We start from the raw sequence: 21827 nt of genomic DNA on the forward strand, positions 1-21827 counted from the left end.
GAATAAACAATAAAGAAAGAGTGGACCCAGGGATAAATATATTGTGTTAACGTGACTTGTGCAAAGAGGTCTCACAAATCCAGATGGTGCTTTGGAGGAAACAGTAAAAGCATGGGGAAAAACTACAGCCCAAAAGGTTTACAGCTAGGTATCTAAGTAAAAGCTCTTAAGAAAGAAAAGTTGCCTCAGGACAAGAGGGAAAATTCTCTCATGGATAAAGTAATGGAAATAAAGAGAAGGGATCAATGAACAGCTTACTCAGTGAATGGAGTTTGCTGGTGGGTTCCATAGGGATCTGTGATAGGGCTGGTGCTTTTCAACATATTATAAATGATTTAGAAAAGAGGATGAATACTATAGTCAAAAAATCTCCAAAGGATATTAAATTATTCAGGGGAATGAAAATGAAAGCTGACTGCAGACGGCTGCAGATGGACCTTCTGAATCTAATTGACCAGGAAGAAAACCAAACTTTGAAGTCACTCCTAATAAATGTAAAGTAATTCTCATGAGATGAAGAAAAACAAAAACAAACAAACAAACAAACCACCATCACCACCCCCCCCCAAAAAAATCAAACTAAACCCAACAACCTCCCAAAGTTTCTATATATAATCATGAACTTTGAACTGCTAATCAGTCCTCGTAAGTGTGATGTTGGGTTTGGAATGGAAAGCTCATGTGAACCATGAGGACAGGAGGACCATCGCCATGCCACTGCATGAAATAATGGCATGCCCCCATCAGGTACAACCTGTGCAGGGGCTCTCCTCTCTCCCCATCCCCATCTCATAGATGTACTCTAGAGTTAGAAAGGGCATAGAAAAAGACAACGGGATGAAGAAACGTATAGAATAGCTTCTTCATGAGAAGCAACTATGCAAATGAGGGCTTTTCAGGCTGGAAAAGACACGATCAGGGTAAGGGAGTGGGGAAAATTCGTAACATCATGACGAGCACTGAGTTGGTGAATATTCTGCCTTGCATAATTTAAGAGTTTGGGGACTGATTGACAGATGGGGAATTTAAAAAACAATTAAAAACTTAAAAAAGAGATTTGCTACTCTATAGAATTCCTTGACCTGAAAGCTGTAAACAGCAAAAATTAGATTAATTTAAAAAATGCTTAAGTTCATGAAGGGTAAACAATCCATGTAGAGCTTTTGGATATGAGATGCCATCTCTGACTTGGAAAACCCCTGAGCTACAAGTCACTGAAAACAAGGAGATACACTCTGAGCACGTTGCCAATTTCTTAAATTTCTTCCCAAGTATGTGGTACTAGTGGCTATCTGATCATAGCTATTCTTACAAAAATGTATGATATTTTTCTTAACAATAACATAAACTATAAGTTACTGCAGAATCTATCAGGCAGTTCAAAGATGACTGTAATTTAAATACTCTCCTTTAAAAAAATCCTTCTATTAAAGCGCTTATAATAATCTACAACATAATAAACTACTAATAACTGTAAAATGTTCATAATAATATAAATACTTGATTAGTCAGTATGTCATATTGTCACAATTTGCCCTTGGTCTGGTAAATTTTAAGGCTAGTGTCTGCAACCCAGGAAGTATAATACATGACATTTCTAATGCTGGCTGAAAAGAGTGGATAGAAAAAAAAAACTACTCAGTGAATTCTGAGTGTATGTTTCACTGTTACACATGTATAAACACTATATTTAACAGGGTTCCTTCATTTTCTTTAGATAACTTTGAGCTGTAACTGCTGCAACTGACACATATAGACACATTTCTTAAGGCAGCATCATGAATAGCTGCAGAACAGAAAACTTGCTCTGAAGTGTGCATTGACAGTTCTGCTGTTTACAGCATGAAACTAGCAATATTTTTTTAAAATTTCCCAATTATGATTTTCAGAATTGCAAAAAACAGGGCTTTTTAAGCTGAGATTTAAATAGACTGAAAGATCTTTCCTTTTATTTCTTTAGATGGAGCTGAAGTTCATACTACAGAATGCTAAATATACTTTTGAAAGTATTGCAAAAGTCTTTAAACTCTGTCTTGCATGAACTCAGTCTACTGATTTAGTCCTATGATACAGAAAAGGTTAAGAGGGCTACAGCTGAAAGACTAATTTTTTTTTTCCCCTGTTGCTTTGCATTTGTTTATTTATCTGCAGGGAGATTAGCTTAACTGAAAGCACCTATATAGAACGTTAACCTTTTCCTGAATATTGTCAGTGACATTCAGTGTGTAATTTTGTGACATATGCTCTTCATTTTTAACAGTTATCAGCTGTTGAACTTGAGGCATTGTTATCAGATCTGCTTTTTCTTTCAGGTCCTGATCCTGCAAGCATGTAAATACAAGACAAAGAAATCTTATTGGACACAACTGAAGAAAAAGAATTTTATCATTTAATACTTGTTTCTAACATACCTCTAAAAAGGTTGAACTAACATTTATATCTTATGAATGATTTGAGACACTTTCCTGCAAAATTAGCAAATGAACAATACTTTCCTCTTCAATGTTTCTTCGCTGCACAGTAAATTGGCAGAGGATAACAGACACTTGCTTTATGAGGACACTGCCCTTTGATAACTGAGCTGAGCACAGAAGCAGCAGAAACTCTGTAAACACTGATAAAACAGAACCCTATTGCAATCAGAGTGGTATCCTAAATGAACAGCTGTAACAACTAACACCATTGCACTTGACCTCACTCAGTATCCTTTTTATGAGGCAATGCTATAAACAACTATCACACAAATGGTTCTTTCCACAGAGAGCAAACAATCTAGAAACTAAGCAATGAGATACACATTAATAAAGTGATGAACAGGAGAGTAATTACTGGAGACTAGAACACAATGTTAACGCTACAAACCAGCTGAGCAGATCATAGACACCAGCATGGACTATTACTGCACACTCAACTTTTCTTCACAGAAAGCATATATGTCCTCAGAAACATTCTGCTCTGTCTTTACAGATGCACCGTGTTTATTACAAATCTTGTTCAAACGACAATACATTGAACAACAGGAAAGATTTATTTTCCTCGGCTGTCAATAACTGTACTCCTGTGGTTCTTCAGTCATCATTTTCAACGAAAAGCTGACTATAAAGCTTCTCTGTGTTATGAGGCAATTCTTCAGGTGTGAACTAAATGCAGTAATAAGAAATAATTCATTATATAGCATCCTACTGATGTGAGCATTAGAACTAGTAAAACTGTTTATTGATTTCAGCTTCATTTTGTCTTCTACCGACTCTGAATATGGAATAAAACAAAAAACTGGATCCCACCAGTCATGGTAGGCCAAAGCTTTGGGACATAAAAAGTCTTACAAAAAGTCTTTACACACACAGACACACACACACAAAGTACTTTTTAACTGCAGTTTAGTGTATGGAATCCCAGTAAGTCTTGGAGGGACACTGGCACTGCTGATTGCAATTAAACTTCACTACCTTATTTATGAGATTCCCTCGCCTCTACCATGTAATAGCTGAAGCACTTACTATTGAAATCTGACTTTTGTGGAAGTGGTGGTATCACTGTCCCTGGGGGTGTTCAAGGAAAGGTTGGACATGGCGCTTAGGGACATGGTTTAGTGGGTGACATGGTGGTAGGGGGATGGTTGGACCAGATGATCTTGAAGGTCTTTTCTAGCCTTAATGATTCTATAAAGCTCAGAAGGTGGTTATCAGTGGTGTAAAGTCTAGTTGGATGCCAGAAAATAGTGGCTTACCCCTGTTGTCAATAAAGCGTCCAGTCCTGTTTAACATTGCCATTTAATGATCTGGATGATGGGGCACAGTGTACCCTTAGCAAATTTGCAGATGACACAAAACTGTGAGGAATGGCTGTTGTGCCAGAGGGTCGTGTTGCTATCCAAAGGGGCCTGGATAGGGTCGAGAAATGGGAAGACAGGAACCTCATGAAGTTTAACATGGAGAAGTGCAAAGTCCTGCACCTGGGGAGGAACAGCCCCAGGCACCAGGACATGCTGGGGGCCACCCAGCAGGTAAGCAGCCTAGCAGACAAAGGACCTGGGTGTCCTGGTGGACACCAAGTTGAACATGAGTCACCAATGTGGCCTTGTTGCAAAGAAGGCTAATGTTATCCTGGGCTGTATTAGGCAAAGTATTACCAGCAAGAGAGGTGATTTTTCCCCTCTACTCAGCATTGGTGAGGCTGCACCCAAGTACTGTGTCCAGTTCTGTGTCCCTTGTGTTGTACACAAGACAAACAAAGACATACTGGAGAGAGTACAACAAAGGACCACAAAGATGAAGGGACTGGAGAGTCTTTCCTGTGAGAGAAGGCTGAGAGAGCTAGGACTGTACAGCCTACAAAAAGGAAGGCTCGGGGGGATTTTATCAATGTGTACAAATACCTGAAGGGAGAGTGAAAAGAAGATGGAGCCAGGCTCTTTTCAGTGGTACCCAGTGACAGGACAAGAGGCAATGGGCATCAACCGAAGCACTTGAGGTTCTATCTAAACATCACACAGCACTTCTTTACTGTGTGAGTGACAGAGCACTGGCACAGGTTGCCTGGAGAGGCTGCAGTCTCCCTCCTTGGAGATATTTGAAAGCTGTCTGGACATGGTCTTGGGCAACCAGATGTAGGTGGCCCTGAGCAGGGAAGTTGAACCAGATCAGCTCCAGAGGTCTCTTCCAACTTCAAACATTCTGTGAAAGCTAATCTCACTACCTTCCTTTGCATCCATTTTTTCTTAATAAAATTTCCCTCTCCTTCCCTAAAATATAATGTGTAAATCTGAAGAGGAAAGCTAGGGTAGGGGGAGTCTTTTAGAAGAAGGAGGTGGTCATGTGTCTTACTGTCATCTGTTTCCTTACAGCACACTTCTGAAATGGCTGAAACTCTTCATACTGGTGGGACATTCCCAGCAGGCTGCTCTACCAGTCAGGGGCCAATGATTTTTACAACACAGACACAGTTTTACAGCCAATATCAGTACAAGGAAACATAGCTACAAGAGCCTGCACAGGTGCTGTTGAACTGAAGACAGTGGTGAAAATTAATACTCTAATTAAAAAAAAAAAAAAAAAAGCCAGTCAGAAGCAACAAATTCTAAGAGTTTCTCAACCCACCATAATTTCTTTACAATCCTCTCTTCCTCGTTGAGGTATTTCTGCCTTTCTTGTTCCACCAGGTTGCGCTGTCGTTGCACAGGATCTTCAAGCCTCTTCACTGTTTCAATCATTTTGCCATTGATTTCCAGCTCTGCTTTCTTCACCATTGCCCTCAGCATCTCCTGGTTCTGCAGCTGTTGCACAAAAGAAATCAACTTCAATTTTTCCTGCTTGACTGACATCCCTGGCAACAGAATACATTGCAGAGCTCAGAAATAAGTTGGGATAAACAGCCCCACAGCTAGAGAGACTTTTTACCTTCTTCCCTCCCTCTTTATCTATGGACATTATTCCATGAGAAATCGTTGGAGGTGAGAAAAGCTCACATTTGTTTAACTTCTAATGTGTATACCTAAATTCCTGTTGTCAGCTGATGAACAAAAGATGTTGAGTTCAATACATCACTTTCAGTGCATAACTTCTGCAGAGGTTATAGCCCCTGTATAATGCTCAGTCCAGCATGAATCAAGTATTGATCACGCCTCATGAGAATGACACTTCCACTTTGCCCATCTCTCTTATTTTTATACACAGTATTGCCCATACATGCCTAGCGGATAATCACACATATTAATGTCAGAGCTGGAACATACTACTACTCTCAGAATTTAATATTTCAGTCTCTCAAATGGCAGAGGAAGGATTGTGCCATCCAATGAGACTTGGTGACAGATATACTCATTTGTGATATAAAACACCCCCCTCACCCACCCAAACCACCTTTTAAAATATGGTAATTTTCTAGAAAGTGGCCATGTAAAATTCATACTTTCTTTCTCAAGAGATCTACAATTTGTGCATTCTTAGCCTCATGTTAATTATCTGAAGTGTTATTTTTTTTTTTTTTTACTGATATTAAGTTTGCAGAACAAAATGCAGTTAAGAAAACAAGTTCACATAAAGTGATCAGTAGGGCTCCATCTAGTCACAACTTCAGGATATAGGCAAAAAGAACACAACTCTGTCAGCCTAGCAGCAATCTCATACCATAAGATTTTTTAAAACACCTTGGGACACTCAGTTCCATTTTTAGAACTGGCAATCAAACCTTCAACTCTCTTCTAAACATCCAGGCTTAACAGCCAAACTGCTTTCAACCTAAGTGAAAACACTGCCTAATAGGAAAAATCACAAAAATGGCTTACATACAAGACAGCATAAGGCAACAAGACTTCTTTTGAAGTTGATTTAAGAGAATTTCTGGGAATCAGAGAAAAAAAAAGAAAAAAAAAAAAAGGAAAAAAAAGCCTTTGCAAGTTTGTTCTTACCCAGTCAGTACAGGAATTAGAGGAACAAACTCAATTCTCTCCTCCTGACTGTTCAGAAATTGCGCCTGACTCTGCCGATGACACAACTCTCCAATGACACAGCTGTGATGAGAGGGAGGGTAACACTTCACTGAAGTGTTCAGGGGGGTCTGGGCTGTGACAAGCAGGAGGTGTTAGCTCAAAACTCAGCTCAACGTAAGTGTAAGCAGTGAGGGAAAAAAATGAAGCTGGAAAACATTTGAAACAGCACAGATTTATAAACATTGTCAGCTGCTTTATACCAGACTGGATTCTTCTGAAGACAGTGCATATGTGTATTTTTCCCCACTATGGGATTAATGTTTGGATTTGATAAATTAAAATCTCTGACAGTGGGACCAGCACAGCTGAGACACACGTCTCTTTCATTGTGGCAAGAAGGAAAACATAAATGAATGAATAAATGAGGGAATGAGCATGTGCCACTTCAGTCATATATTTTATTCACAGCTCTTTAACGAGCAGGGAAATTTGAAAAAGGGAGGTGACTTGGAAAATGTTAAATGACTTATTCACAGGAAGAAGGTCAGGAAGAAGGGCCAGCGTGACTTAAGCCTCAGGTGTCCAGAATTTCAGTCCTCTGTGTTCCTCAGCTGTGTGACTCCCAGCATGACAAAATGTGGTTTGTGTGCTTTTGTGTGCGTGTGTGTACAATGGCAAACACACTGGTTTATTATGAGGATATGTTTATTATAGTGACATCCACAGGTATGCAATGCAGGCTTTCCTCTCACCACCAAATGAAAATCTCTTGCTAATTAATGTGGCTTATAAGTGCAAGCAGAAAATAAAATAATAATATGCTTTTTAGAGCTCTAGCAACCTCTCCTGCATTGATTACCCCTGTCTCGCACTTCCAGCATCACCAGTCTCCCCAGACCTCATGGTCCCTCTTCTCCAGCAGCTACTCCAGTCATTATCTGTCACCGCTCCCTCACAAGTACCCCAGCACTGCCTCTGGCACCCACTTTGAAAACCTGATAACCAGTCTAGTTCACTTTAAAACAATTATTATTTGCGATACAGGTAACTGGAAAACCTCCTATCAGTTTGTAGCCCTGCTCCTCATTAAGAGACAAGCATGTCCTGTCCAGCAGGAGCATCCCAGGCCATGATGGGAGAGGCTTCTGGGCCACCCAGTTCCCCACATGCCACTGCACAAACCCACCACCAGGGACTGCCTGCCTGCAGCTCAGGATCTCTGCAGAATCAAATTATCTAATTCTGAATGTTTGTTACCATACATAGATGAAATCTCGTTTCACCAATTCTATAACGCAGTTCAGAACATAATTGAATTTGTAATTCAAAGTTACACTTGTGAGACTATTTGAGTATCATGTACCATTTATGACAGTATTATTATTGCATTTTCTATCCTTTCGGCGGCACTCATTTTCCTGCAGTAATAAATTTACTGAGGGAAAAGCTTGCATGCATTCACATATCTAAAGCTGAACCTTAATCAGATCTAACTGCTTCCCCTTAAAGCGTGTTCAGTTAAAGAAAGGCAGGAACAGACAAAAAGTTTCAATGTACAAATAAGCTAATGATAATACACCACAAACCCATGGTATAAGGTTTGTTTTCAATCCTGCCAGTATGGGAGTGCACAGTGAACTACCCCACTGTACTCATCACACACTCCAGCCTTACCAGCAACAAAAACCTCCAGAACACAGGCTGAGTTATAGCCTATCTCTGGCAATGAGGAAAACTCCATGGTACCATGAAACTAGACTTCCTTGAACATCTCTGAAAATCTGAGCTTTTAAGGAAGATGGGAGAGGGCTGGCAAGAAGGGTATCTAACCTCTTACAACATACATGATGCACATGTCTTTATTTCAAGAATCTCTGGTTAAAATCCAACCACAGAGTAAGACAGACTGGCCTTTTGGTTGCATCTGCTAACATATACATTTAACTGGTGTGTGAATCAATTCATCTGGATGGATTCCTGCTGGATACATTTTAAAAAGAGGTTTTTGCCAGAACAGACAAAGCCTACATGAATGAATGGGTCTTTTCCATCATGTGTTTCTCTGGTTCTATAAAAAAAAAATGAGTAAGAATTTACAGTGATATCATCAATTCAGAATTGAACCACAGACAACATTAAATATAGTTTTATGTCCTGTTCTTGTTACTTGGTTATCCTGCCAAGTTCTGTGCCTGTGCAATCATCTTTTTCAGTTCTCTGGAAGTGTTTCTTTTAGTCTGTCACCATAAGAAAAATTCACACAAACAGGAACAAACTGACTGACGATCCAGGAGAAACAGAGAAACTGAACAATATGAAGTACTGTCACACATACTATGCACACAACCTGGAAAAACAGAAAAATACATTTCCCTTTTACTTAGAATTATTTTATAAAAAGTGGAGCACATGTTTTTACCATGATGTGGTAAAAGTGTGATATTTCAACATTCTTTAGTTTAAAACAGTACTTATTAACACTCTACCACTTCCTCTCTTACAAGCTGTGAACTCTTTTTCAGAATGCTTCCACCCATTCAGGAAAGTCATGACATTAAATGCACTCTCATACTTGGGTATATATATATAACACCCAAGTTTCCCTTAAGCTACAGGTCCTTCCATCCAACTCTCACAAATCTGCCCATGTCATACTGGCACAATGCTATCATGTATTTGCTATCATTTCTGAAATAAGGGAAGTTAGCCAGATTTAATGAGCCCACTCTGGATAGCTCCTCTTTTTTTCTTCTCAAGACTTCCTTGGTAGTGACGATTTGCGCAGATGGTACAAGTTTCTTCACTCCCGTGTGCCCTAATGCTCTATCTGATCAAAAGCAAGGATCCTGCTCCGGGCAGGGCTGTGGAGACAAGCTGCAGCTGGGGAAATGCTACCTCCTTGGCAAGCAAGCCCTGTGAGAAAGATACATTCACTGCCTCCAGCGCTGCACTTGCAACCTCCATCCCAATTTGCAGGGCCACATACTGAGCACAGCTGGTGGCCAGATCGCAGGGGTTTGCCAAGAGCTGCATTTGGCACACGGGGTTACAGAAGGACAGAAGGGCTGCAGCGGCTCGCAGCACAAGCATGCAAGAATACCCTCTTATACATAATGTGCCAGGGCAGAGACCCTAGGGCAGCCAGTTTTACTGAAAAGTAAAAACATGGGTGCTGTATCACATGCAGAGGTCACTCATTTGACAAAACTGTTTGCTCCAAACACATTCTACCATCTCTTTTTTATTAGCAAACTGAGCACAGGACCTTGTCACAGCACCTTCAGCCTCAGCCACATTTTCTTTACTTTCTGCTCCCTTGCCCTGTTGCTGGTTCATAATTAAATTCCCTTTAGTTAAGGAAGTGAAGACAAAATTTGGTCTAAATCCTGATTCATATGATCTTTATTCTACTCTAAAATTAATCAGCAAACCAAATGAGACTGACACAGTGCTGTTCTCATATACAAAACCTCCCTGGCACTAACAGCAGTAGCAGCAGCCCTACAATACCAAACACGATGTCTCTTTCCAGATAAGGGGGACTGGCAGAGTACTGAAGTTTTCCTTGCTGTACACTTTGTCTTACAAGAAATTGCTTTACCTCTTCTAACATCTTCTGAGGCAATACACAGTGCTTTTCAGTTTCCAATTAATTGAAGGGCTGAAGACTTTTACAGCTGCATATGCTTACTTTCACGGTGTCTGAGATGAGCAGCATGTATTTACATTGGTAACCTGACTGTGTATGTCTACAGAACATTTTGGTTAACTCTTCATTGTTCTTGTTGTTTCTTGCAGGTGCTGAGGTGTTGATGTGTGTTAAGAAGGTGCTGGTAAAGTGAGACTGTAAATTGGGTGCATCAAACCTCTGTAGTAACTTTTGAAACCATCCTTTCCCCTCGCTGCTCAAGCTGGCTATTCTTCTGGATTCTATAAATACAGGCCTCAGACTCTGGCTTAATGCATATCTACTGATCCTCAGCTACATTTCAGTTTCCTTACATCAAAGTTGTTTATTCAGGAACTTAAAAACTGTCTCAACTATAAACAGTGTGAAGCAGGAACATGGCTCTTCCAACATGTTTATACAGCACATAGCATAGCAGGGTCCAAACTAATCACAGACTTGATATTACTGCAACATAAATACTGCTTTAATATCTAGAGTCATCCAACAAAGCTAGAAATCAAGTTATTTCTCCATGTCTGAGCAGCAGTAGTTAAATTGAGCTACTTCTCGTATCTCTAGGACTATGCAAGTGGCATGTACTAGAGCAGTATATGCTTTTGTATGTGTGGTAATTGTGTCTCCTTTTCTATATAACTCTGCTACTTAGAATCACGTACAAAAGGTGAGAGCAAGAGAGGGAGGGGGAGAGAAAAATAGAGGGAGAGCATTTCCTGACAACCCATTTTCCTACCATTTCTCAGGTAAGCGTACCTGTAGTTGCTTCATCTGATGCAGCTGCAGCCGCAGATCTGACACGTTGCGTTTCATACCATGCAGGCTTACTTGCATCGACGAGGCTCCGGCAGGGTGATGGATGACAGCTGACTCCACTGTTGCCAATGTGTTCTTTCCCCCAGATAAATTAGCAGCGCCTGCAAGTAAGCAGCAGCACAGGTTGAGCTCCCCAGCAGAGAAGACGCAAACATGGTCCTTCCTCTGCACACCGAATTCACGTGCATTTCACACAGATGGACAAGAAAAGAAAACTACAGTTGCCAGTGCTCAAGGCAGTGGCATCTCCCCATCCGATGTAATTGGAGAGACTGTACAATATCACTGTGTCTGTGCTGGAACCTCAGCCATATCAGAGCACTGCTTTACCACAAGACTGCTTCCTACCACATGTAGGAGATAGGAAAATTAGCTGTAACTGCACATTACACAAAACAGCAGCAAATCAAATCGGTGCTGAAAGTAGCTTTGGGATCGCCTTCTCAGGAGCCATCTGGGAGCAAGTTGATTCAAATTCAGAGGACTCCTGAACTGCATATGTGTTGATTAATTCAGTCAACTGCCAAGTGTGGGGGAAAGGTTTCTATAGAGAATCTTACTTTGCTGCTTAAAGTATGATTGCGTTATTTCTATCAGCTGTGTCCAAGAGCTACGGTATTAAACCAAGAGAAGAGAAATGAAATAATGGTCATTTATTTAGGACTGTGTTTACAAGGGAGAACAGCATAAAAGTAAGTAAGAGTAAGTGAGCTGAGTCATCACAAGACTTTTTTCATTAAGTAATGCTGTTCTACACAGCATCAATATTAAGGTTGTTCTTTTCAGTCTCAAGTACCTGGGAAAAAGCTTTATTTACGGGGTACAATCAAATCCCAGTTCATCAGCTAGTAGTCATATTACAGCTGACTTCGGGCAATTCACACTTAAACACCCATATTCTTCAAAGTGTCTTTAACGTGTCCTTTCCCCTCCCCTCTGCCAACAGGCAAAATGACAGGAGGATGCACTCCAGTTTCCAAGCCCAGCACTGTGTAGCCCTGCACAGCTTTCTGATCACAGTGTCAGATCCACCTTGTCCCTCAAGCTCAGATGAAAGTGTGGCTGCAGCTCCCCAAACTACTGCACTATGTCATCCCCCTATCACTTGCTTCCTTCTCTATGAGATTAAAACCAAACATCTGAGGAAACTGAAAATAAATGACCAATAGATGTATGTGCACAAGGACTTTGGTCAGCATTTGTTCCCACAGGCACACATTCTATCAAGTTCAATGAAGTCAACCTAAATGTAGCATTGCAAGATTTTATTTTTTATTTTTTGCCTGTTGAAGGCAAATTTTCAGTGTACTGAAGAGAATGACACATCTTGTCTGTCTGGAATGAGCATGAACCCAAGAGTGGTAGGTTTTACCTCCACGCACTCATCCCTAGCAGTCTAGTCAACTAGTAAAGTCTCCAAACATGCCTGAGTACAGCTCAGCAGAACAACAATTGCTATTCCTTTGCCAACAGCTGTGGATGTCTCAAACATGACTTTTGCAAAATTCATCCATGAGGAAGCATTTTTAAACGAAGGAATTTATGCCAAGCTGTTTTTATTTAAAGATAGGCTAAAAGGTTTCTGAAGAATCGTGTTTCCTGCTGTACCTACATTTGCAGTTCCCTTCAGTAAAAGCATGTGTCCGTCCCTTGGGCTGCACCCATGCTGTATACGGTGCTGCAGGTCTCTGGAGACATGCTCAAACAAAAAGCTGTTCTAGCCTGGTGCTGCCTGTTGTAATGCACCCTACCTAAATGAGCTTCTGCTAGATCTGCTTGGTGCTTCAGCAACAGCACTCTTCATTTCAGTGCTGAGCAAGCTGCTGCACATTTTTGCCATGCTCCAGTATGACTTGGTGCTCTTTTGACTGTCAAATAATGGCTTAAAAGAAAGAAACACTCAAAAAGTTAACAGTCCTTGTTCACTGCCATTCTGTACCCGCTCCATGCTTCAGTCTAATCTAAGCCAATACTTATGTCTACATGTACGCTGCATTTTTTCCTACAAAGCATGTATCTGTCTCCCACATGCACTATTTTTTGTGCTTTTCTAAGAAAAGGGTATTTAGTTCATAAACCCTACAGACAGAAACCACCAGAGAGTCTGAAAAATGTGGATAAGCCTCCAAGAGTTCTGATCCCTAGCCACAAATCTGGACTATTTTTGAAAGCACATCTACCTTTCTGCTATTCTTTGCCTCAAGCAAAAGCTCCAAAACCTCAGCCCCCAACTCTGTGGTTATGCAGCCAAGGCATGAATCAGTCCCCTCCAGTCTCTCCCCACATGTTGGACACCAGTCAATTTGCATATTTTCGGAGGACGGGGTGCCTGCTTTCCCTTCAGTGTAGATGGACCGTGATCTGCTTCTGTAAACAATAAGTGTGTCCTACTCCCCTACAGTTCTCCTCCACCTCTGCTACCCCAGCCACCTCTTGTACCTCTGCTACCACGATGTTCCTGCTGCAGGCAGTGCTCAGAGCCCACGAAGCACGAAGGGACTCCTGAGGGGGTGAAACACAACCACACTCACACAGCGAGCATGGGAGTGCAGTGAGGATCACCAGATGATTTCTCAGAGATTCATATTTTCATCAAAACGGAATAAAAGGGCAGCTGAATGAGGGACTGCTTCATCTAGGGAGTATAGCTCTCATTTGGAAGCAGGCCCAGGCTGTAGCTTTACGATTAGATGTAGAGCCAGATGGATTGAAGGGAAAGAAACAACTTTGGCTTGCATAGCTTTTTAAACAAACCCTTGTTGGAGCTAGGTAAGGGGTCCTGAGGAAAATAAAAAATACTGCAGTGCAAAAGGGGAAGGCTTGGTGCTTGCTCAGGCTCAGGAAGGCAAGGAACAGGACTGCTGCTTCCTGACACCTGACCTTTGCTATCATGCAAAGACATCACTCTCCTTCCATTTTCCAGAATTCAGTTTTCTTTCTAAAATGCAAAGATTTTATTTTGAAGCAGGCTAGAAAATAAGACCATCAGAAGACATGAAGAAGTGTTTCTTCCCAAATCATTCATATTCTTATCAAAGAGCCACATTTTAAAACATCATTTGGGGAGACGTGGCAGTTACTCAGTCCCCTTATCATCTGGTTGGAATCCACTAAACAAACAGACAAATGCAATGTTAAGGTTGCAACTCCATCGTTAACGAGCTGTTATGGTCAGACACCAAAGTATCCTTAAAAGAACAGAATGTTCTACAGATATTGGTGTGCAACTTCACCTTGGTGATCCAGAATTAATTCAGGATCATGCTATACTTGCAAATGCTGACCAAGTTCAAAGACTAGCATGGTCTATCTTTGAATGAGAGATAAGCAAGCAGATATGGACAACTTTTTAAATTCACAGATCATTACAAGAGTCACGCATGTGAAAACAGCACACGTATGCACAGAAGACAAGAACTTCTCTGGCAAGCACAGGTCACAGAGGGTGAGGAATCAAATTTGAGCACTACATGTGTAACACTTCTCCCCATTCTATCTCCCTCTCTTGATTTGTACTGGAGATGTCAGCACAGAAAGAAACACTCCTTTAACCCTTTTCAGAATATGCTAAAATCTCCTTCATCCTTTTCCACCAAGGCAGCAAATGGCAAATTGGTTTTGTTTGTTTTGTTCTTCAGTCCAGGATATAATTGATCCAGAATTAAATCTATCTATCATTCTTACCACTTGATGAATGAAATATGACAGAAGAGAGAGTAGACGAGCATTTCCTAGCATATTTGTTAGTAATCTCATGGACAATCTTTCTAGTAAGTTGTGTTTTTTTGTTGTTGTTGTTGTTTTTTTTTTTGAGTCACATGCTATCAGGCTGTTCCTAAATGAAGAGTCCCTAGATGCCATTCACTTCTGAAGAACTGAAAAAGGTTATAGGGATTCAGTCATGGGATTTATCCTAGCATGAATAGGAGATACGTAGCTGGACTGTGGAATGTTACTGTTCTTTGAACCCAACTCCCATGAAAAAGTGAGCCTAAAGCAACAAAACATAAGAAATGCAGACAGCAGAGTCACTATCACAGGCTTATTTTCCCCAGTGGAAAAGCATTTTTGTTTAAGTTTTAGTATTTGAGGCTACAGAATCTGCTACAGACTGGCAAAGCAAAAACATGTTAAATACAACTACCTGATTTATACAAAATACCAAACGGAGTATTCACAATCTAGATATACAGAAATATCTAGGATTTAGAAAAATTGGTTTCTTTTCCTTCCCAAGTGAGCTAGTTCTCTAGTTCTCTACTTTTTTGCATGAATGTCTCCCATCACTAGAAAGCATACTACAAAATACAATGTTGGTTCAACACTGATGAGTCAATTTTATCCTGCACAGATGTTTTATTGTTCAGGATAGGAAGCAATTCACGTTTCTGCTTACCACTGCTCTAGAAAGGACTGCTCAATCAACATTTTATACCACTTTTCCTTTCAAATAGCCTTTGAAATCGCTAAAACTGGTATCTCAGTGTGCAGTTGTCAAGTGGAATTGTATACTTTGAGAGCTGACTGCCTAATGGCTATACTTAATAAAGATTGGGGTGAACTGGAGAGCAAAACAGAGGTCTGCAAAAGTGTTTCTGGATGCTGCAAGCATGCTTAAACCCAAGCATATTTACTCGAAGGAGAAACATTCTGTAGCACATTCTGCATATTCTGACAGACTGTTGATGTCTTTCAGGTAGGCAGAGACTTATTAGACCTTGTTATGTATAATTTCAAAAGCAGATGCAAAAGCAGACTATCCTATTATACAGGAAGGCAGTCCTCAGTATTAGCTGATATGGGTGACAATACTGAAGCAGTAGCACATTGTGGTCAGCATCACACCTTGTTTCCCCTTACCTGTTATAGTTCAATTTTCTGATTTTTCTGTGGCTGTGTCATGCTGGAAGGACAGGATTTAGGGATGCAGATGCTGGAGTTACAACTATACAGTGCTGATAAGGATCCTTGCAGTTGCATGGCCACATGACTGGCTGCATGGCCAGTCCTACTGCCCTATGTCTATCTCCCCAGGTGATCAGAAGCACACCTATTACACAACCTGTACTGTGGCATCCTTACTCACATGAAGGGTACAGACACGGCTGTGTGAGACATTATCTTGGTCAGTACCTGACAGATACTGATCCGATCTTTTGACAGTAAATTAAACTGGCCACTCCTGCCCCCCATGGTGGGGCATTCGTCTGTTATATGTAATTTTGTCATCCCAGGGACACACTTTCAGTCATACAACAAAGCAGTGAGTGAAGAGTCTTTGGGAATAACAGCATGAACTTGCTACTGGTCATAGGAATCATGCTATTCTGTTGGACTGGGTATGACCTACAGACTGAATAATCCCTACCCTTTCTTTGTGTGGGGCAGTTTTTTCCAGTGAATATTATTTAATTTCTCATTTTGTTGAAAGTGCATTAATTCACATATGCATACACAAATAATTTAGGTTGAAAGGGAACCTCTGGAGATCATCTGGTCCAAACTCCCCATTCAAAGCAGGGCCCACTTAGATCAGGACCTCCAACTTAGTGCCCCCTGCCAAGTGTTCATCTGAATTAGAATAAGCACAGGAGAGCTGAAAGGCCTAACAGCCACACAATGCAAAGAGGAAAACAAGGCAAAGGTATGTGCAGATCCTTTGATTGTTTTATAGGTTCTTTGTATGATACAAGGCATATCCAAGTAGGAAAAACTACAAATTCTTAGCATATAATGACAATGGAATGGAGAAAAGTCTAAGAGCATTTTGCAGCTGTTTTGAAAATATATATATATATATTTTTTTCAATAAGTTGCCTGAAACTGATAAATTACAGCTTATTTCTTCACAGCCTGAAGTATTGCTCTCCCCAACCAGGGGCCAGCAGGAAGGGAAGAGTTGGAACAAGACCAGAGAATGGCTTAGGAGCAGAGCTCCAGCACCAGGATATTAGCTTGCTCTCTCTTGCATATGCTTGATAGTTTCCAGGTCTGTTTGACTTCTGTTGGTTAGGAGGATGTACTGCAATTCCAGATAAACAGGAATCCTGAACGTGAACTAACAGCTCCAGCAGAAAGGCTAGTTAAGAGCATAATAGATTTGCTAATAAATGTGTGTGGTTTACTACCTGCCAGAGCACAGACCACCCTGTGGGAACAACAATACCAGGAAGTAGGAAACTGCCTTTATTTGCATTCAGTGCATGACAAAGGGTGAAGAGGAGGCATATAAACACACCCACCCACGCTGCAGACATCTAGAGCAACAGCCCATACACAAAGAGCTCCAATCACATGGAGATCTACTTTCACAACAGTCTTAAGTGTATCTTTTAAACACTTAGCAGCTCTCTGAGTAGGAAGCTAAGGTAAGACCAGCTCATGTTGGTTTCATCACAATTGAAGCTTGCTCAGAACAGTTTAGGAGCATGCTAATAATCAGTAACAGATCAATATGGCTTTAATAGGGAAAGTGCTATCTTGCTGACTGCTGAATTCCTTAGTGACATCAAATGCAGAGCATTCTACTGGAAAGATAACCTTAGAGAAAAGTTCAGGTGACCAGAATAGGAATGAAATATTTAGCCTTCTACAGCATTTCAGATACATCTGGGGTTGGTACTGACAGATATATACTATAGGTGGGATGAATCACTGCAAAATTCACCATATGTGGAAACTCTGTATCTCATTTAAACCATTCAGTGCAGGTGTGAAATTCATTCCACCTCAACCTGTCAGAAATTCCTTTCTTAACAAAGACATGACTGAATCCCACATCTTTAACTTAAACTTCACTTCTGACACTTCAGCTGTGGAAAGTTAAGTTGCCATTTCCATAAGCCGGGATGCTAGTAAAGTTTGAGTTATTCATATACTAGAAGAAGTTGTAAATTTAAAATGAATTATCTTACCTGTAGTGTCAATGCTGCTCTTGCTGGACACAATTTTCAACATCATCTTCTCACTAAGCAATAAAAAGAAAAATCATAAATTTAACTTACTAACAATAAAACTGTGGTGAAGTTTATCATCAGTAAATTTAATGGCCTTCTTTAGCATATATATTTTTAATCTAAATCACCAGTAGCTTGTAAATTGCTTTTCTAAAAAATCAATTTTTAATAGAAGTTAAGCAAGGAATGGGGTATAAGCAGCAGAAAGCACAGAGATGTAGCTACATTAATTTTTTTTTATTATTTTTTTTTTAATACAAAGAAGAGTAATGCAGTTAATCTCCATTTATTCTTTGGCACATTCTTCCTCTCTGCCTAGCATTCTCATGGGGATGATAAAGATACTTTAAAATGATTGATCATTCAGTTTATTTTTTTTTTTTTTTTTTTTTTTTTTTTTACTATTACATTAAAATACTATTTTTGTTGATTGATTACTAAAATCATTAGAGAGAAACAGATTTAATGAATTCTTTTTTTTACCTAGAAGCATCTTTGCTATTACTTGTATTTGGCCCTTTAAAAAGCGCAGACTGAACAAGACCAGTTAAACTGGCAATCTGTTTCTCCATGGCTTGTATCCTCTCTCTGTAAGACAAGAGAACCGTTTGTTAAAGCCAGATATATTTGCTTTCAGACTTGTTTTTCTAGGTGAATGATTACCACAGGATTGCAAAGACACTACAGAGTTGTGCAAAGGCTCATTGGTATCAGTTTGCATGTACCTTGTTACAGCAGCTTACCGCATCTTGGGTTGGACAGCTTTTGCATGGCAACAGACAATAAAAAAGACATCTGCATAGTTAAAAAACAGAACAGCAACCCAGATAATAAAATTCTTGTGACTGCACAAAAAAGGCACCTAAAACAATCAGTTAATGCCTCTTGGAAATAATGAAAATCATTTTTTTCAGCATTATGTTTTGTTCTCTCTCTCTCTCTCTCTCTCTCTCTCTCTCTCTCTTACCTTCACTGAGCCAATAGTTTTGCCTGTGTACAAGGTTTCAGGATTAAAAACTTTAGACTTCTTGTTACTATTTTCAGTTTCCCCCAAACCAGTATTTCTGTCTGTGAAACATTTAATCTGCCCAAGCTGATGATTTCCCACACCAAATCCCCTGCACCTGACATCGCAACTGTCTGCTCTGGAAAGGACAGCAGTGTGACAGACCAGGCACAAAACACCAAGCACAGACTGCGCAGCACAATGATATTAAAACAGATTTGTTTTCACATACACATCCTGGGAAATTCCTAACAAGCAGAATAAAATAGAGGAAGAAGAACTGTAATAGGTATATTCAGTGTTTCCCATGAGGTACCAAAGGACACTAAGCAACAACAAGGACATATTTTAGATAGAAGGACTAATGCTTGTGTGTTCATCTTTGCCCATTGATTACACAAATGCATATACTGGTCAGGTACCTGGTGACTTTCTTGGTAGTAGGCTCCATAGCAGCCTTTTGCTCACACAGGTACTTACTTTCACATGCCAGTATGTCAGCAACACACCACAACAAAGACACAATGTCAGCGTGGGACCTCAGCCAGGACTTTCTGAAAATGTGTCCTTCTATGCCAGCAGTTAAGTGACTGGGGAAACACAAAGTAAACACTAACAGCGGGCTGTGATTTTGGAAGAGGTTGGGAACAAAACTTCTCAGAAAGCAAGAAGACCGGCAGCAATGGCTCATGAATGAAGATGGGACAGACAGAGGCCACATGGTCAGAGGTAACATGTTCAGACCCAGATTCGACCTGCCACAGGGGCCACCCGTCACTGCTGTGGTGTCCCAGGCAGGTGGGAGCAGCTGAGCTCTGGCCACCCTCAGCACTGTTTGCAGCTTGGTGGCCAAAGCAATACTGGCAATTAATAAGGCCATATAAACTGAAACGTAGGTAGTGATACAAGTTAAAGGCAGGCTGAAATGATACAAAGCAAGTACACAGCTCAGCTCATTAGCCGGACAAGTTATCCAGGCTAATTATTTCATTCACACTTCATGAATGAAACAGAGGTTTTCTGGGATAGCACGCAGATACCATAGCTGGGAGAGACTCCAAGACACCCAGACGTTGAGAAAACAGGACAGCAAAGCAATTAATGAGATGCTAACAGACACGAGGAGGGAACAAGAGGATGTTCAGTCAGTCCCCAGCTAGCAGATGCGTTCTTACTGCGATTGAATACAGCGTGTGCTCCTTACTTTTCTGTCTTCATGTTGAAAGGTATTTTGAGCGGTGGTGAGTAGACTAGTGAATCTGACCTAATTCATTTCAAACCAAGAAATATGTTACAGAATTTCCACTGTTACAAGTTTTAAAATAAGAAACCGGTTCAGGCTACAGTAACCTTTGGAACAAAAACAAGTACAAAAACCCTGGGATAAATATATTCTAACAAACTTCAATGCAACGTTTTTGACACTTAATAATGAAAACAGTTTTTTTTTTTTTTTTTTCCCCAGAAAATCATCACAAACCCTTCCTGGAACTAAACTCAATTGGAAGTCTATCTGCTTTACCAATTCATAAATATGATGTTTTTTCCATCCCACATTCGATAATCTGGAAACAATTTTCTGCTTCAAATGAGATTATGGCAACACAAAGCCGATCTTGTCCTTTGCCATGAAATCTAGGAAAATATGTTGTTAAGAGGGAGAGGGATGTTCCAGAGATAGGAGATGATGAAAAACGAATGAAACACTGGAATCAATTGCACAGAGCACATTACTTTTCATATGGTAAAAGCATTAAGAATGTGAAGAATCTACACATGCTCTGGAGTCGGTCCGTTAAACACAAGGCAGGATTTTTCCCCTAATCGTTTCACTGTAATACCCAGACTCATTACAGCCATTAGCACCAAACATTTCAAAAGCAGGTGTCTGAAAGGAGGCGCCTTTCAGGCATTAAATAAAACAAGCCGATTTTCGGGGACCTGACAGTCTGACTAAAGGCGGCAGGAGGCAGGGGCAGGGAGGGACGTGGCTGGCCCAGCAGCGTACGTGGCTGGAGGGCTGCTGGCATCCTGCTGCCTGCTACGTGGCCCTGGGGGAGCAATGATGGCTCCACAGCCACCCCAGCTCCCCTGTGAAGGGCTGGAGCCCTCCTGGCTTCTGACACTGCTGTGGCCCAACAGAGCCAGGGACTTTGGAGGAAGAGAATGAGTCTTTATACCTCAGCCTCTGCTAAGGGATGCAGGCACTGTGGTGACAGTCAGAGATTTTCTGCCTCTTGCTATGCTCTAGGAGAGTGAAGGTGGGGAGAACAGCATGCCACTACCATCCCTTCCAACACCAGGCCAGCTGGTGTCCCCATGGACATGGCAGGCTAAGGTCCCTGTGGATGGGGCAGGCTGGGGTCCCTGTGCCATGGGGCAGGCTGCTGTCCCCATGGATGGGGCAGGCCAGTGACCCTGCGGACAGGGCATGCTGGTATGTGGAGCACCAGAATAGAGGGGCTGGCAGAAAAGCCCTCTTTGCTGGTGCCTCTTTGTTGGCTGGGAGTACACAGAGGATGAAGCCCAGCTCTGTTCCCAGATTAATTTCCCAGATAAATCCACATCTCTCTACCACCCAGGAACAGCAGGGAGGGTCACGTCTACAGCACTTAGGAAAGAATTGTTTTTTTTTTATTTTTTTTTTTTTCTTTTTTTTTTTTTTAATCAGTCTGGGCACTAAAGGGCAGTGTTTCACATTGTTTTCCAGTGAATGCTGGGGGATCCAGACTTGGTGTGGTGGAGGAGGAAAGGAGGGGACAAGGTCAGAAGCAACTCCCAGCTCTAGCAAGCCTCTTGGTCAGACTTGGCTTCAGCTTGTGTCACACACAAACCTCTGCCAGCAAAGCAGGCACGAGGCCCTCACCAGCCCTCTTCTTCCTGGCAGGCTGTTTCACAGCCCCAGGTACACCCAGGCACTTGGGCCCTGCTGCA

The 21827-nt window shown here is 41.1% G+C and overlaps 1 protein-coding gene across 1 annotated transcript in view; it reads right to left on the reverse strand.

Annotated features, from left to right (window-relative positions):
• KIAA1217 (KIAA1217 ortholog) overlaps positions 1 to 21827 on the reverse strand; it is a 237831-nt gene that overhangs the window by 24673 nt on the left and 191331 nt on the right. The window contains 3 exon segments of the mRNA XM_035318446.1: positions 5100 to 5275; positions 10872 to 11032; positions 17846 to 17898. Of these exon segments, the coding sequence (XP_035174337.1) occupies positions 5100 to 5275; positions 10872 to 11032; positions 17846 to 17898 (390 nt within the window).

Source organism: Oxyura jamaicensis, chromosome 2 (assembly GCF_011077185.1).
Source record: "Oxyura jamaicensis isolate SHBP4307 breed ruddy duck chromosome 2, BPBGC_Ojam_1.0, whole genome shotgun sequence".
Classification (NCBI taxonomy): Eukaryota; Metazoa; Chordata; class Aves; order Anseriformes; family Anatidae; genus Oxyura; species Oxyura jamaicensis.